Source organism: Rhinolophus hipposideros (assembly GCF_964194185.1).
Source record: "Rhinolophus hipposideros genome assembly, chromosome: 9".
NCBI lineage: Eukaryota > Metazoa > Chordata > Mammalia > Chiroptera > Rhinolophidae > Rhinolophus > Rhinolophus hipposideros.
In genome coordinates, this window is record NC_138055.1 from 35,707,369 (window position 1) to 35,726,980 (window position 19,612).

The window sequence follows — 19,612 nt, forward strand, 5'->3', positions numbered from 1 at the left end:
CTGAAAAAATTCAGAAAAAAATAAGTTCCTGTTGTGTAAATAACGATAAAGTCTAGTTTGAGTAGAAACAAAATTTCACAAACAAATGCAGTTTCTCATACACAAGGAGTACCCTCATCATGGCACAATTTTGGAGGTGTGGGTCTAAGAAGGAAGAACACTGACAGACACAGATGCTAAATAAAACTGAGCATATGTGGGATCTGAAAGGAGGATTACACACACACACACACACACACACACACAAACACACACACACACACACAGAAGAATAAAAAGAACACATCAAAATAGGGGAGGAAAGGAAGAACAAATAGTACACATAAGAGAAAGCTAAAACCTTAGGAAAATTGTGCAACTTTTGGCCAAGAGAGCCTTCGATTACATTCGTCTTCAGTAAACACATTCATATTATTGTAGAAATAAAAGGATAATAAATCCACAAATCCAATGTTAAATCCCTTTCCTACTTTCATGTTGGTTACAATTTGCTATTTTATCTATAACAATTTAAAGACACTTCTTTTTGAAAAGTAATTCTCCAGGTAGAAACTTGTCTAACCACATTTTATTTAGGGAAATTTATTTAATAAATTTCAAAGCAACTACCAATCCCAGGATTTTTATGAATGTTATGTTTGCTTGTTTGTGTGTGTGTGTGTGTGTGTGTTTTGTTTGTTTGTTATTGTTGTTGTCAGACTCTAAATATCCAGAATTTGCAGGTCTGAATCAGAATTTTTCAGTACATAAAAGCATCCTGGGAAAGTAGCACTGGAAATTATATAATGTTTCCAGTGTGCCTAAAGTAATGTTTCCAACCAGCCAAGATGTGATAATGACAATAACTGGTACAATTCCAAGTTGGTTATAATTTATAAAGTGCTTTCATGTGCATTACCTCATTTATTTCCTTCAACAACCCTCTGATGAAAGTATGGCAGTTAGCATTGCCAACTGAGGGCAAATATTCATTACATTAACACCATCATTATAGCAACTTAAAGACAAATAAATATGTTTTTTTACAATGTAAATTATAAAGCAGATGCTCAGTTTTATGTAAAGAAATCCTTATTTCAAATTAAAAATTGCATTTCCCCAAAATGTTGCAAAATAGATCAAATGACATTCACAAAAATTACTAAATACTTGTAACTTATTGCCTCAAAATTGACCAGAGATTAAACTATATAGATGTCACACCACAATCACATGGTAATTAGTGATAGGATCAGGAGTAAAACTCAAACTCTGACTCACAGGGTAGTTACTCTTTTTCATCATGGATTGATTTGAAAGTAGGATAAGAACTATGGACTATGTCTCAAAAATACACAAAAATACATAGTCTTACCATTTTGCATACAACTTTTCAGAATTTATAAGACCTCTGAAGGAATTCATGAATCCTAAGTTTGGAAACTCGACCCTGAGGGAACATGTTAGAGTCCTTGGAAGACTGTGGAGAAGAGGCAAGGTGTTGAAAGGAATCAGTTACTTTTCTTTTACCATAGCCCTTCTAAGATGAATTGTGTATTGGGGGGATCGAGGGGTTGGTGTTGTAGAGTAGAAGATCCAAAAATAAGCTGCCCCCACCTTGAGCCCATCATAAGAAACAACCTCTCTCTCCCATGCCAGCTCTACACACCAGGAAAAGGGTGCTGGTCTCCGTCATGTTGAAACACTATTAAAGAACCAGTTATAGCTTTGAATTCTGGAAAATTATTCATAGATCAATACAATTCACTTCTCACTTTGCCTACAGCAGTGGAGGAAAATTATTATCTATGGCCTCAAAATCATAGATAATACCAACATGTGTCCTTAGAGAAATGTGCACTATTAGAGTTATTTAAAAGATTAATGTGAATGTAAATGTGTATTTTAATTTTGTGATATATAAGATCCTTGATCTTATATATCTAGTTTTGTGACCCATGACAACACTTTAACCTCCAAGTCAGAGAATCGAATGTAATGATCTCAAAGATTCAATTACACAGGGGTATGCATATAATGAGAAGAATGATGGAGAAAATAGGATGAATGAAATAAATATGTTACAAGATTAAGGAAGAATATGAGTAGATTAAGGAAGGACATGAAGAAAAGAGGGCAGTAAAAGCTCAAAAAGACTACAAATGAAACCTAGTTATTTTTTAGAGGAGTGGGAACAAAGGCAATAAAATGTTATTTAGTGGTTAGACTGTCATCCATCATTAACAGAAACAATCACCTACTATGGAACCAAGTCCATTATCAGGAAGCAGAGGCACAAATAATTGAACTAAGAACTCTCCATTCTGCTATTCACATACTTGCCGTGGAGGAAGAGAGAAGTAAACAAGCAATGGTGACAATGTGATAAGAACTACCGTATTTCTCTGAAAATAAGACCTAGCCAAACAATCAGCTCTAATGCATCTTTTGGAGCAAATATTAATATAAGACCCTGTATTATATTACATTACATTATATTATATTATATTATTATTATTATTATTATTATATTATACTCGGTAATATATTATAGTAAAATAAGACTGAGTCTTATATTAATTTTTGCTCCAAAAGATGCATTCGAGCTGATTGTCCGGCTAGGTCTTATTTTGGGAGAAACACAGTAGTAGAGATGAGTTCATGTTAGCAATGTACACTAAGCCAAATTCTGACAAAGGTGTTCAGAGAAGATATTGAATCATAAAAGGTGAATACATATAAGATAAGACAGGGAACAGCATTCAAGGCAGAGGAAACTGCATAGGAAGAGAGTAGTATTAAAAATAAAGTGTTGCGAGGACTGCATGCAGTTTGACAAGACAGCATGAGAACATGTACCATGGAGAGTGTTGGGAAAATAAGATGAAGAGAAAAGAAAAAAATGTTGAGTCAGATTATATATGCTCTTGTGTACCATGCCAAGTAGTTTTGTGTAAAATAATAATGTTGATCTAATTCTAGCTTCTCCCTATCACGAGAACATGGACAAGTTACCAAGTCACAGTTTTTCATTTGTAAAATAAGAAATGATACCAATTCAGAGTTTTTGAGGATTAAATGAGGTAGCTCACATAACGTTTGGCAGAAGAACCATATATTTATGAAGGTCTCTCACCTCCTTTCCCCACAACAGCAATGTAGCAACACTGTAACAGTTTAAAAATCTTTTCAACAAATATTTTGAATATTTAGTATGTGCACTATGTTCACTCTTGAGTTTACTATAGGTATGTAAACTGACAAATGGAGAATTATATTATAGTAAAGTAAGGGTAATAACAGAGGCAAGTAACAGTTCTTAAAAAGATGAAAATGGTAATACAGGGAGTGCAAATAACTCTAGCAACTCAGCCTTGGATAGATGAGCAACGAAATTACAGACAGAGGGGATGGGATCAAGAAAAGGTGTGTTTTGTTTGTTGAGTTTCTAGAGAGAGAAGATGTAAATGTGTCTGTAAGCTGAAATAGCAATTCCAAAGGGATATTGAAGGTAACATAGATGGTATTATAGAAAAGTTAAAGTAAGAGCCTGTTGTAATCTTTCTATCTAAAATATTTTATTTTAAATCAGGTATCTAAAATTCGCATCAAGGTAAACTTACTTTTCACCTGCACTGTTAATTGAACCTAAAGTTTGAATGAAAATCAAGTTAATGTCTGAATCTGATCTAAATTTAAATACTGTTCTATATTTAGAAACCATCCTTAGCTACCGGGCACTTGAGAACACAGGAGACTTACAATACCTGTCTACTTTGGCTTTATTAGCTAAATCAACATATCTCGTTGTCGTGGATTTGTTTAAATTTAATGAACAGTGAAATACTCTTGAAAACAAAGATGAGGTGGTGACATTATTTCTAAAAGATCAAGGAAAAGAGAGTAAGGATATTGAAATGCATGGTGTAACTGAACAGGAAAAAAAAGGAACCTGGACCTGTAGGATGTGAACTGAATTCTCCTTCTGACTATAACACCAACTCCCTCTCCCTCTCCCTCTTCTTTTCTCTTCCTCCCTTCCTCCCTCCCTCCCTCTCTGTCAAAAATGATAATAGAGGCCTAAAATGTGTTTACATTTCATTCCAAGTTCTCTTATTTCACAATTAATTTGCTCCCGTTTTTCGAAAACAAGTTTTTATTAAGATACCTTTCCAAGTTTTTTGTTTTGTTTTTGTTTTTGCTTTTTTGTTGTTTAGGTTTGCTTTTTTGTTTTGTTTTATTTTGTTTTTTTAGCACTTTAAACTCAAACAGTTTAAGCCAAGCTGATTTTCAATTAAAAAACTTTTGGAAATGTGATCATCTCTGAGCCATCAGGAATTGACTTTAGTAGAAAATTACTGAATACTACTTTAGTATTCAATATTTCAAAGGAACTTAGGTACACACGGGCTAAAGAGCAACATTAAATTATTACTGGCAAAATTCCCAATTGAAAGAAAGAGTATAACTAGTGATTAAGGGCACGGATTCTAGTTAAAGGTTGACTTCATTTCAAATAAGGACCTTGATAGTCACCTTGTGGCATATTAAATCATTGGTTTCCTCATCTGAAAATGGAGATAATAGGAAACAATATTTAGTTCATGTGTATGGCTTCCTGAAATTGGAATATCTATACATAGCAACCTTAGTTATAAAGTTATGCAACGATTAAATGAAGTGTTTCATAATAAATTATACAACACTACATAACACATGATGTGCACTGAATATATGCTACCTTTTTTCCCTCAATATGTCATAATTTATTCAAAATCTTGATATAGGAATTATGTGTCACGCATTATCACATTAAAATTCATTGTCGTTCCTAGCTGCTAGTTAAAAAATCATCTGATGGAGCAGTTACTATCAAATATAAAATAACTATATTATGTCCGCCAGGTATTTTGAACTGTGAATTTACTATGAACTTTGGCGTGCTTCATGTCATTTAAACTGACACCAGACAAATAAGAATTTTTAGCATCGGACCATTTTGATTAATTCCAGGTAAAACTTCTGATGGAGGAAAGAGATACAAACAAAAATACATCGACATATTTTCCCAATACTTACAACTGTTAAAATATTTGAATTAATTGCCTGAAAAAATCATCTAGCTGGGATAAGAGAGCCATTTTTTTCAACCCATATGCAAATCTAATTTTCTTTCTAACCATTTCGTCTCAGTGGCCTCCTATTGTATGACACCTTGTTCTCCTATAACTTCTGAATTTCTGTTAGTTTGCTGTTGGCAGGGAGAAGGTCGGAAATAATACGGTCTTTCTATTGAAATCAGTTCTTCCTCCTCAATGAGAAGAAGCGAAGGCATGAATGTGGCACCCTCATAATAATTTAGCTAGGGCTTAATGAAATTTTCATCACAACCTGCTGTTCATTTTAATGGACTTTGAAAAACAATGGGAAAAAATAGCTGGAGGGAATAAAAGATTTCTCTGTGGCATATATTTGTGAGTTTAACATTTAGTTCCATTTACCCTATCTTTGCTCCCCCATCCCCATATTGCTGCTCTCATCCCAGAGCTATAAGAATTCTTTGTAGTTTTCCGAGTATACATTTTGCAGTTCTTTTGTTAAATGCATTCCTAAGTACTTCATTCTTTTGATGCTCTAGTACATCACAGAGATCATTTGTTTGTCCTGCACACAGTGTCACTGTCCTGTTGCTTGAATGATGTCAGGTTTTGGTGTCCATTCTCATATCCAACCTTACCCTTTGATTAACGGACTCTTTAAAGCTAGTGTAACTTTCCACTTGCCGTTGAGACTTTTACACATTTCCCAAGATAATTTCCCCATTTTTCTCTCTTTGCAGCAAAATTAAAAAAAATAAAAAATCCTATTGCTTTTCCATGGTACAATTTCCTGCTTTGCCATTATTATTTATGTTAGTGATTAACATCATCACTTTACTGAAATACATAAATTGCTCCTTGATAAATATCCCAGTTGTTATAGTTCTTAAACATTCTTGCCATAGCAAATATCTTTACCAAGAAAAGTGAGTCTATTTACATTTCTGTGTACTCAAACTACGTCTGAGAATCTTGTGTGGGTAAACATAAAATGTATCTTAGCGGTTCTTTATTCACATAAAAATTATCTGTCTGGAACTCATGCTTTTAGAACTTGCTATGTTCAATTTATATCCAAGTTTTCTATACAGACTACCTCTGTATTTTCTCAAACTCTTTATATTATTCAATAACAAGTCACTCTTGAGCTCAGCTTTTACTATATTTGCAGGGGAAAGGAAAAAAAAGTTATAGAAAATGCAATAATGAAAACACTCTAATGTACACATGTAATAGTAATGTTTTTTTGTGTCAACTCTACCTTCTGTGGATGTTGTATTTTTGCTCTTTTGCATGTGTAGTTACTAGATATTGTACTTTTCTCCTAATTCCCAATACCTCTTAATGTCTCCTGCTAAGCAAATTAGAGGGCACTGTCTCCTGCTCACTTTCCTGTTGGAAATTATTCATTTGGCTTTGCCCTGTCATAAACTTCCAAATTAGGAGTATGTGCATCTACTTGGAAGGAAGTCCCCCATAATACACTGGGGGAATAGCAAGGTTATGTACCAAATTTCCATAAAGGACATCATCTAAAGGTAACCCCCACCGCAAACTACTTTGTAAGACAATACATTCCACTGCAATCCTGGTTCTCCTAGCCCTTAGTCTTGGACCAGGAACACATTACAAACAAAAATTAGAAATTAACAGGGAAATACTTCCTAACTCATACTATGAAGCCAGCATTATCCTAATACCAAAATCAGATAAACACATTACATAAAAACTGTAGAACTGGAATAGGGAATATACTAGATGAATTTGCAGCATTTTATAGTGCTACTAAGTAACGAAGTGCTCAAAAACGAAACAAAACCGATAATCATAGTGGTATGTCAAAGTGACACAGAAGTCAATGGAAAGTGTTTCCAGTAGCCAAAGTTAGAATGATTTGAGTAACAAAATAACATAGATTGGATTATAACTCAAAGTATAAAATAAATATCCTAGAATCCATACTTATATAAATAAATTATTGAGTAAATTAATAAATGGGAGCAAAATTAATAAATGGAGAAAAATTCTAAACAAACTATGTAGATACTCCACTATAAAGAAGGGGAGCACAGCTCCCTACTCCTTAAATTTGGGTTGCACATAGCACCATTTTTCCAAAGATTATGGTATGGAAAGGGGACGTGGGAACTTTACAGTGAAGAAATGTGACAAACATGGTATCAGCCAGCTGATCAAGGTCAACATCAACATTCATAAATCACGTAGGAAGTAAGTATCCTTGATATGATGTGACAAAAATGGTATATCACTTCTGTGGTTTTCCTCCCCAAACCTATAACCCTAGTTTAATTAAGAGAAAATCACCAGAAAAATTACAATAGAGGGGCATTCTACAACATATCTGAACAGCATTCCTCAAAATTTTTAAGGTTATCAAAATCAAGAACAGTGTGAGACACTGTCACAGCCAATAAGGAGCCCAAGGAGACATGCCAACTAAATGTGATGTGTTATCCTTGAAGGCATCCTAGAACAGAAAAAGCACGTGTGGTAAAAATAAACATATCTGAATAAATTGCCGGCTTTAGTTAATAATAATGTATCACAATATAGATTATGCAAAATAATTTTAAAAACAGAACATTAATCATGCAAAATTGATAGAGTATGTAAAAAAAAAAAGATTAAAAAATCCTAAGGTGAAAAGATGTAATATCAGAAAGCTATGATTTTGAGTGATTTTTATTCTATTCCTTTTATTTTTGTTTGTTTTTTTCAAACAACTCTCATACTAAGACAAATATTTTTAATATCAGAAAAAAATTCCAGCATATTAAAAAAAGGGTTGTCAGGGTCCTCTTCAAAACCCCATTTTTTTATCTCCATGAGACAGGAGCCAAAAAGACTTTGGCTGATTAGATTATCTCTGAAATTCCTTCCAAGTGCAAGATCATGTGAATTACATCAATTTAACTAAAATCTATGTCCCAACTATGCATCTGGAATTTTAATCACCACATAACTCCCAAATATACTGGTTAATATATATTTTATGCCAGATGTACTCATAATTTACCAGTGTTATAACAACAGGCTAGCAATGAGTCTAACTCAGTGTTAGTACTCAGTGTTGTTAATAGTACAAACACAGTATAGTTTTGGTATAAAATATGTCTTTTTATGTCTCTGTTTTTTTGTTTGTTTTAATTTTCCATCTGAGTTTGAAATAGGAAGCATGTTCTTGTGTGCAATGTGGTATCCATGCTCAGGAAGGGCACAGGTTAAACAGGATTTAGTAAACAGCTGTACCATAAAGGATGACTGTCAGGCATGCACAAATTATCCAACTTACATCAGCTGTTTTATTAGTTTGTTTGCTTTAATTTTAAGATTAGTCCATGTGCATATCACCTAAAGGTTACTATCAGTAACTATTAAAAGATATTTAGAAGATGAAATCTTAAAAAAAAGCATCCTGGCCGTTGAACAAATGGGAACATCAGCATAACTAACAGAGTTAGAGAATCATTTTTCATATATGCAATAGGCTTAGCCATATTAATGTTGGACTATATAAGAAACAGTCCTAACTGTTAAGGTAACATAAGATGTCTTCATATATAAATGTTATAAAATGTAATAAAATTGTAAAATGGTCTTGGGGAAAAAAACTGGAGAGGAACAAACTGTACAATAAATATTTGGCATGCAGGTAGTGACTATTCTGACCTCTGCAGCCACATTCTATTTTTTTTTCTCTTTTTCCAAGAATGAAACACTTTTATTAGCAGTTCTAATTGCACATTCTATTAGTGCCTCAATTAACTGATGTGAAGCCATACAACACGTGTATTAATTAATAATTCATTATTAGGATACCTGCATACTATTACAGGCAATTCACTACTCACTGTGTTTCGGCATTCAAGACTGTTGACCACAGGGGAGTAAAAAGGAAATGGATGGATACTAATTAGGTTGATTGTTGGACAAACTACTCCACATTTCTGCCAAATTGAGATATGCCTATAATAGTACCTTGGGAACATAGAGGAAACCATTCCAGCCACAAAGTGTGCTTTCCTTCCTAGGAACTGGAGAGGCCCTCCTGGGTAGAACTATTTCCCATTAACCTTGTAACCCCATCCTCACACATAATAAGCACTGATTATGCCACTTATCTGATTGGATCTTTAAGTTTTACTCAACTGCAGCTTATGTGTGAAAAGAAGGAAGACATCCCAACATAAATGAATGACAGCAAAAATTGAAGTGGCTACACTCCAATATTTCTGAAAACCTTCTACCCATCTTCATGGCTTTAGTTTTCCATGTTGTGTGATTTAAGTTCGAGAAGATAAGTCAAAAAAAGAGAATTAGCGCTAAAACCAAACTCTTACAATGACAGCAACAACTTTCTCCTCCAGCCTTTTTACCTTCTGGCTCGTTTTTGATGAGCTCTTCCATTTTCCTCTGCTTCAAGGTGTCAACAACATCAGCTAAGCTGCCTTTGCGCCGTTCGGGAGTTCCCAGGGCTGTGCTCGACAGGCACTCGCCACTCTGCCGCCCACCTTCTTCTGCCTTCTGAGGTGAGGTAGATGAGTTGTGTGGGGCAAATGAAGACATCACTTTATTGCCATCAACTTCCTGCAAAAAGAAGCAAAGGGAAAAAAAAAATCTTTAAAATTCAGGACTTTTTAAATGGGTGACGTGACTTACTCAGCTGAAACATTAAAGAGTGAAATGTCACTCTGCAAGAGCTAAAGGATGAGAGAAATTTTGACAAAGAATACATTAACTCTACAGGCTAGCACGAGAGAGAGTCAAAGCCCAATTCATCGGAGCAATAAAAATATAGAGATGCTGTCCCTTAGACTGGGCACAAATGGCACTATAGACTTATACACAGCCTATATTGATGAGATTCACTTATGTTTCTGCTTTCCTTTGAAAGTCTTCGATTTTCCTATGAACGTTAAATGTAGCAGTTACCTCTATTCCTCCTCATGACATTGTAATGCTTAAACAACATCACATATACTTTAATTTTCATTTTAAGTAACCACCTCTTCTTGATGGCAGTCCTAATAAAAAGAGGGTTCTTTACCTCCCTCTCATTCTTTTAAAAAAGCACCAGCCACACGGGTTATTCTGACATCAGAAAGGAATATTGCAGGTTCATTTCTGTTTATGTTGAAGATATTTCCAATTCCATTTGTTACCTCAAGCACTGTATCTGTCAATACTCTTTGACATTTTGTACTTTAAGTCTCATGTGCCATATAAAATAGTTTCTTGAAGCCTTTGCCTCTTCATAATTGTGTGTGTATGAAAATAATTTGTTTTATAATTCTAAAATTTAAACACATTTTTTGGTGTTCCTTTTGTCATTATTTTCACCACAATTTCTAGCACAACTCTGGCAATCTGTATAGTATTTGGGGTATATTTTGTATAAAGGGTACTAAATTGACTTTTTAGACAGTGTCAAGAGGAGTGATACTAAAATGACAAAGAAAAAAAGTTCTTAAAGGTTTCCCTTGTTTCCACAATCTTTTACTTCCATAACCCTTTGACTTCCCACAAAGTAAAGCTCTTAAAAATAAAACCAGTATCCTAAGATCTTTGAAGAAGTTAGTCTCTCCCTAAGTATATTTCTTAATTCCACAATATTAAAAGTTTCCATTGAAATATATTAGTTTGTATATATTTAATATTCAGAATAATAGATTATATCTGTGTTTACACATTTCTTCTTTATATTTTTAAGACATGTTAATAGGATCTATTGATTTCAGAAAAGTAACAAATCACATTGATTTGATAGCTAACGTTTTTATGGCTAATGCTAACATTTTTGACTGACTTAAAAATACGCAAAAAAAAAATTGATAAAACTGTCATTCCAATTTTTAAAAACAGTAAAAATGCAGATGTCAACACAAATATAATCATAATCTGTTCATAGGATATTTTGTTAACGGATACTAGCGAGTACAAGGACATTAGTTATGGTACAAATATCAGTTTGTTGGGTGGAACCTAGGCAATGTGGAGAAATCAAAAGTAAAAAATGTGTGCAAACAATTTTTGAAATTATAATTCTAAACCCTAAAATAGTTTTCATTTCTTACAAACATTACAGAATATGCCTCTGATGATTATGATGTCTTGAATAAATATTCTATAGACAATACATCTACAGGTGAATCTCACCTTATGAGGTACTTAGATTTAGAAACCAATATGCAAATGTAATAATTAAAACCTCTACAGACTAAGTGAAGGTATACTTCTCAAATTATTTATTTAAAAACCATACATAAATAGAAGCAAATGCATAAATGCACATCACACACACACACACACACACACACACACACACACACACCAATCACACATTCAGTAAACTAAAGGATGTTTTTAAGAATGGTCCACAATACACATTAGCTCAGTTTAATGTGCAAACCAGTATATAGAAAATCCTCTGCATTCATTTCCTACAGATCTTTCTTCTCATTTATTTCCAGGGTCAAAGGCAGACACATCCCAGTTTTAGCTTCACTTTGAACATGTCTACTTTATATTCTGTTTTCATGTTATACGATGACAAAGTTTACAAAGAAGAGTTTGGTAGCTGAACTTCCCTTGCCGTCATTAAAAATTACACATTTTTCTGTAGCATCCCCAGCAGAGAGAATGGCACTCAAATTGTAAGCAATCGAGTCTATTAAAATATCAGAAAATATTTCCAATGAAAGGAAAATACTCATACAATAATGTCTCATTGTCCATGTCTCTAATTTTCTATACCTTGCAAAGAGGAAGGACGTATTTTCAAGAGTATAACATATTTCACAAGTATTCTGAACTCAGTTACCACAACAGGATAAAAATAATTTAATTAATTAAGCATCACTGCCATTTCACGCAGGAATATTTATCTCATCACTCTTTCACCTGTCTGACTACATTTCAGCCTCCAGCACTGTTAATGCCTTTAACAGTTTTATGCCGTTAACAGATGTTTCAGTGTGGGAATCCATTGTTCATTTGCATGGTGAATAGCTTGTTTAGGAGTGCTGGCACAGTCTTCAGTCAAGAAAGTCCTATAGTTTTCAGTTTCTTCCTTAAGATTGCATTTACCATACCTGAAATGAGGACTGTACGTTTCTCTTCACTTTGATGCCAAATGAACATCCAGAAGGTCCACTAACAAGCACATTAGTGGTACAGACCAGCAGTATATATTAAATTAAGTTTTATGAACTCTAAGGACAAGCTTCTTTATTTTGCGGACGAGATCTCAATACTCTGACGTATGACTTCTAAAACCTATTGATAAAAACAGGGTTCTACACTTTTTGAATCAGGTTGATAATCTTTTGTTACTCTTGAACAAGATTTACTTAATCTTGAATCTTTTGTCACCTTTGTAACCATGAGTCCAAAAAAAAAAAAAAAAAAGGATCTGGCTTGTATCTATGTATCTATTCTCATTAAAATGTTTTTTTTTAATGCAATTTTGTTAATTAATTCTAAAGACAGCATTTTGCTATGAACACTTTGAAAGAAATATTATTCCAACCTTAATGTTCAAATTTTAGTTTGGATAATGTGGTGATTAAAAGGAATGAGCTCATTTGATAAAAGAGATTATATATGACTCAAACAGATATCTATGTACCTTTTATTGTTCGAATGACATTTCATCCTTGACTTCTGGCCTCAAGATACTCATTATCATGCTTACTTTTGATCCTATAAACTGAAATTAAATTCATACAAAGTAGTAAAATATTACATTTAATAGTCAATCTATCAGACTATAATTGTCAAGAATAACAAGAAATACTTACTGAATATTTACTTAGTGTCAGGCCCTGTTTTAAGTGTCTTACATGCATTAACTCAGTGAAGTCTCACAGCAAGCCTAATTATGACTTGTATTTCATAGCTTGAGAAACTGAGGCACAAAGACTGAACAAATTCCTGAGATTATATGAATCATAAAAGTTAGAGTCATCAACCTCAACCTGTTGGGCGTCAGAGCTCTAGTTTTCAACCACAGTACCAATAGTACCTTTCTCTTAAAGCAAAAACAAAATTCCTTGACTGTGCCTAAATTTGTCATAGCTATGGGTGAACCAGATACAATGTCTTCTTCTTAATAACAATGTAGGAAAATGAGAGGTTTTCACCCTACATGCTCAATTCCTAAAGAAAAGAAATTACATAAATGAATTGAAAGTGCTTAATCCAACTATATTCTCGATTTATAAAGCTCTCTTGATTCGAATAGTAACTGGTTTATGTCATATTCAAAAAGATGAAACCTAAATAATTATTTAAACCAAACACATAGATTTAACCTGTAAGTGGTTAATCAAATAAATGGGGTTAAGAATTTATGATTTTTCAATTTGTCTTTATAAAATGTGCGGACATCTCTAGTATCCTTTCCAGAACAATAAAGTTTTGAATGTAGGGGGTAAAAAAAGCACTACAGGAGACTGTCTATTTTTAACTAGATCCTCATTAATGCAATTTCATTAATTGTGATTTTGCACTATATGAACTATAGATACCATGGAGCAAGTGCTTTGGTGCTGAACAAGTTATGACATGGTCACACTGTGTTTTCTAGGTAAGGGCTGTTCTTGTGAATATCACCAGGGAAGGCAAAAACAAAACAAAACAAAACAAAAAACCTGAAAAATATCTTAAAATCTGTATTATTTGGTTGAAATGGGTGTAGGTAGTCAAAAGGTACAAAATTCCAATTATAAAATAAATAAGCCCAGAAGATGGAATGTACAACATGGTGACTATAGTTAATAATACTGTATGGCATATTTGAAAATTACTGAGAATAGATCTTAAAATTTCTCATCACAAGAAAAAATGTCTAACTATGGGCATTGATGGATGTTAACTAGACATAAGGTGATCATTTCTCAATATATACAAATAGCGATTCATTATGTTGTATACCTGTAACGAATATAATGTTGTATGTCAATTATATCTCAATAAAAAGCTACATAATTAGGTAAACCCTTAAATTCTTTAAAAAATAAAAATATCTTATTATATCTTATTATAAATGTTTATCTTATTATAAATGTTTATAAGTGTTTATTATACATGTTTATTTTGAAACTAAATTGTTACTTTGTACTATCAAATTAGATGTCACAATTAATTTAGCAATAGTAGAAAAAATGGATAATTATTCCTTAAAATTCAATTATTTTAAAAGTTTTCTTGGTTAAGACAATTTTTCATGATAGTTCTGCATGATACCCTAAACCAGCAATGCTTACTCCTCTTGATTATACATCCCTTCACGATGGTTGTAGATGTTCTCCTAAACACAATCGGGCAACTGTACACACAATTTCAGTTTTAGAGAGTAAAATCTCACATAGTTCCAACTATGAACTTACTTCATGAAATTCCCTAGAAACTCTTAAAAACTATGGATTATAGGCAGGTTCAGAAGCTCTGATCTAAATGTATAGCTTCCCAGAAAAGTACTATGAACCCATGAATATATACAAATTAGATAATTTTTAAATGACCGATTATTTGCAAAAGAGCCTCACACTACCGATTTTGTCAACTTTTTATTTAGATAAACTTAAAGATGTATATGTCAATAACTTAAAATATCACTAACTAAGCATTTAGAAAGAGATCAATATTTTAATTATATCTTAAAGAATAAATGCAATGAAGAAAAAAAATTACATTATTTATGGAAATTGTCTTCTTACTCAGCAATCACCTTGTGGTAATGCATATATAAATTTGAAATGGAAGGCAATACAAATTGCTAACTTTTATAAATGAGAATTATAAACTGGTACAACTTATCATTTTGACAAGTTGCACCAGTTCAATTTTCAAATATAAATTTTCCTGAAAACAGGATGTAAGCATACGAATATGAATACTGAGACAAAAACCAACACTTAAAATGTTCTATAGAGAACACTAAGTTTTTCTTTGGTTAATATGATCAAATTCAATATTCTGGGAACAGGATATAGTCAGTTCCCAAGACCTACAAAGCAAAAGTCAGCACTTATAGACAGATCTCTGATGGATGCCTGTTATATTTATGATTACTCCTGGTGTTAAAGCCATCCAACTTAAAATCTTTTTTAAACTTTAGCTTAAAAAGGAGCTTCCTAATATGTACTTAGGGTCAGTGTTTCAAAAACAAGAAAACTGACAGAGACAGTTTTATTTGGGCAATTCCCATAGTCATCTACAGAGACAAAGCTTATCACAATTGGTCACCCTTCTATATTGGAAAAAAGCCACCGATAATACCTTTGTAAAACTTGTGGAGTTTTTTAAGATCAACAATTCTTAGTGCCTAAACAACTACAAAGTAAACTAGTTGAGATTCTGGATATTAGATGAATGGTTTACATATCTAGGGATGGGACCAGCAAGCTCTAGACATGCATTATTTATTTATTTATTTATTTATTTTTTTAAGTTCCATAAGGGTTTGTGATGATTGGATACTCAGCATGGATGTACTGGCCTACTCTACGTTGAGTGCAAGTTGGTTATAAGAAACCAAAGTCAGTTTTTAAGGAATCCTTATATTTTTATATATTTCAACATTTTATGAGATTATTGAAATTCCCTGAAAATTAATACTTTAAATAATTAAAATAATTCAATCATCACAATATTAAAAAATGGGTAGAAATTCTAAAATACTCAAATATGTACCTATTGTATCTGTGGAATGATCTGTGGAAATTTCTAATTCTATATTCTGCTCAGTTCTAACTTTTAAAGAATACTGTGGATTTTCTTCAGAGAGGTTCATCTGGCTCTGTAATGCCAACACAACCCATTCTTGGGGAAGATCTAATATTCTAAATAGTGACAGGCCTTACCTAGATTATGTAAAAGATTATCATTTCGTAAAAATGGCTCCATTGTATTTCAAATATAGGATGTAGTCCATATTTTTAAAGATTTCTTAATGTATTTTCAACAGTGAAAACAGAAAAAGTGAAAGCTGCTGATGTTTCTTCAAAGCCTAAAAATATATTATTTTAAAAATTCCTTTGCTATGCAATAGGATGAAAATTCAGCAAAAGTCTAATGTGGTTTGCACTTTTTTTACCAAGCACTGAGATGCAATGTTTGCTTGCTCATATTTAATTATTGATCGGAAAACTAAATGAACATTTAAAAGTGCATTCTTTCTTAAAATGCTTTCACGTGGTACTAAACAACAATAAGGGATGGATGATTTGCACAAATATGATTTTCAAATGGTTGTCTGCCAACCCATATCATTGTCATCAACATATGTTACATGGTTTTGTCAGACCTCAGCCCAGATTTCTTGAATCAGAAAGTCAGAGGATAGAGTCCCAACAATGTGATGTAACAAGCTTTCCATGGGAGACTGATATGCTGATAAAATTTGAGAACTAGATATATGAAATTGTACGAGTTAAAGAAGAAAAAGAGGGAGAGGCAAAAAAAGGGGGGGGTGATTTAAAGCTGCAGTGCTGAAGAAAGATATAAAAGTGATGGGACTGAATCAGTGGATTTGAGAGGAGAACTGGAAGGTAGGGAGGAAGTGGAGGGTGGGGGAGAGGGAGAAGAGTTAGTAAACATGTAGGGGTAAAAATGACCAATACATGTGGGCAGAGAATGATGTTGACTTATTTTTTTTTTTAACAGTTATTTTGGCACAGGTTGAAACAGGCTTATGTTTGATGATTTTCTTAACTAGCTATACACATTAGAAAATCTGAGATTTATGACAAAATTGCCTTGCAGAAATATTGTTTTTAGAAATGTCATAAAAATTTGGTTTGAATTTATTAATAGTTTAATCACATTTATAATATGAATACAAAACAATGATAGTATATTTCCATTTTTTTAAATCAATATCTTATTTGCCATCTAATTTAATTCCAGTGAGTGAAACAGAAATTTAAGGGCAAATTCTGTGATCCAGTAGGGGATTGTACAATAGGAAACATAGTTTTAGAAAATATCTTCATTTGCATGGATGCTACATGAGCAGAGGTGTCTAATGGTTGCTTTTTTGAAATCACATTTACTAAGAATCTCAGAAATGCTGCATTCAAGTATAAAATGTATGTTTTCATGTGCTCTCAAAACCACTTAATAAGCAAAAGTGGCATTTAGAGAATTCTAATACATTAACCAATGGAACCTGTAAAAACAAAGAACATTTTGTGCTGTGACAGCCTCGTTATCTTCTTGCTGATGATGTATACACTGTCTTACTTATGTTTAAACATGTAGCAAATACACTTGAAGACATTTGATGATCTCTTCAGTGAGGGCTCAAAGGTCAACCATAAGATGTTTCTAAATAAAAATTAGATTACAAATCAAAACACTTCTATTTACCACTAGTATTGTGGGCTATATAATAATATTTTAAGAAATTAAGAACATTTATTGTAACTTACCACAAATTATATGTAATAATTCATCTATCATTTTCATAAGAAGCCTCCAGAATATCACTGTATCTGTCAATGAACTTGACTAAATTCCTATGCACTCTAAGTCTGAAGGAATAAATAAAACTTGAGGAATTTCTCAAGTTGTGATCTGTTTGGGTAATGACTTGTTTTTATACCAGAGAGCAATGATACACAGAGCAGATATTCAGTAAAGTTAATAAGTTAAGTGTTAGCCAGCATCACTTATCATTGGGAACTGACTACATTTTCAGTGATAAGTGAAATAAATTGCGATTCCCCATGCAGTAAAATATGATGTAAGCAAAGCAGTATAAAGCAGCAGTTAAGCAAACTGGAGTGAGGAGTGAAGATGTTCGGGTTCAAATTCAGGCTGTGTCATTTATTTATTAACTATACCACCTTGGACAAGTTATCTAAACTCTTCAAACCTCAGTTTCCTCATCTATAAATTGGGTTAATAAATAATTTATATATACTACTATATAATATCATTGATCTCCAGAATTTAACTGTAATGAAAATAATTATTCAAAAATATGAAATAATATTTCATTCACTCAATTTTCAATTTCATTCATATAATAAAAATGTTTCAAATGCTAATTGGTGAGGCAACATAATAATTTTTGCAGTTTAGAGCAGAGAATTTGAAGCCAAATAGCTCTGGTTCCACACTCAAATCCTGCTTCCACACTCACTAGCTCTGTGATCCTGGAAAAATTATTTAATATTTCTAAACTTTGGTTTCCTAATCTGCAAAATGGGTATAATATCATCTGCCTCATTTTGTTGTTAGTGGATTGAGTTACAAAATATTGAGTTAGGGGATTACAGGAGTTAATACATGAATTACAAATTATAAAACTCATAAAATAGTAACTTGGAAATGACAAGAACTATACGAGTATTTGTTAAAATAAATATGCTCCAGGCATCATATTAGGGTATAATGATGAACAAAACACAGAAAATATAAAAATGAGTAAAGAAAAGGCCAGATCCTTTAGCAGAAGAGGGAGAAGAGATAAATCACTTCCCCATCCACTTCACAAAAAAAAAAAAAAGTATATACCAATGGTTTCATATTTCTTTCTGCTGAAGTTAAACTGCATTCATGGAATCAAATTTTTAAAGAATATTTTAAATATTTTAAGGTGACCCATTTTTAAAGGTAACCTAATACAAACTATTTTTTTAAAAAACATAGTCCACAAAATGTCATGTGACATTTATGTGCTTTTATCTCTGTTGCATACTCAATTTTTAAATTTCACAGTTTCATGGCACTCTACAAAGTGATAACTCAGGGAAATGATCAAAGAAAGAATGTTCAATTACTCCTCATTACGAAATGAAACTTTTTAAAGCCAAAGTCTGAAAAAAAATAGAGTAATGAATTATTTTTCGTAAATACATGACACCCATTACTTATTATGTCATATTTCTACTTTCATATATCTCCTTTTTCTTGTGAAATAGACATTTCAAGAGTTTTCTTTCTTCCTGAGAAAATTAGCTCCAGTAGATTCTCTTGCAAACAAATCCTCATGTTCCTTTACACTATAAATACAAAATAACAACAAAGGCAATATGGAGAAGGATAGATTAACTACTATTTTTGCTAGCTTTGCTCCCCTGTGTTTCATTAACACCTTGAGTAGCACTATGTCTCCTAATTAGATCAGGCTGATGATTTCATAGGCCAGTGTCAGTCAACTCTATTATGTCATTAGACTAATCCAATCTTCCTATTAAAAAACAACAACAATAATAAAGGTCTAGTTTTCTATACTAATTAAAACTTTCAATATTGCACTATGTTTACAGCAACACTAGCACTTTTTCTTTAAAAAGTACTTTTAGCATGAATGGACATTAAGCAATGATTTGAGGTGTAAGAAGCACAAGTTTCAGTTCTCATTCCAAAAGTAACAATAAGACATTAAGAGTCCATGCACTCATAAAATTTCCCAACTAGCCAAACTATTTATTCATAGTATAAATCATAATTTCCTGAGCCTCCTTTTAGCAGGTACATAAGGACCATTTTGTAGTACACAC

General features: G+C 32.6%; 1 protein-coding gene across 26 annotated transcripts in view; it reads right to left on the bottom strand.

Moving 5' to 3' along the window:
* The window catches only part of SOX5 (SRY-box transcription factor 5), a 944,197-nt gene that overhangs the window by 280,086 nt on the left and 644,499 nt on the right, over window positions 1-19,612 (bottom strand). For all 26 annotated transcript variants that reach the window (XM_081058265.1, XM_081058274.1, XM_081058286.1 and 23 more), the window contains one exon: window positions 9,476-9,686. In XM_081058265.1, the coding sequence (XP_080914391.1) occupies window positions 9,476-9,686 (211 nt within the window). The remainder of the gene's footprint in view (window positions 1-9,475; window positions 9,687-19,612) is intronic.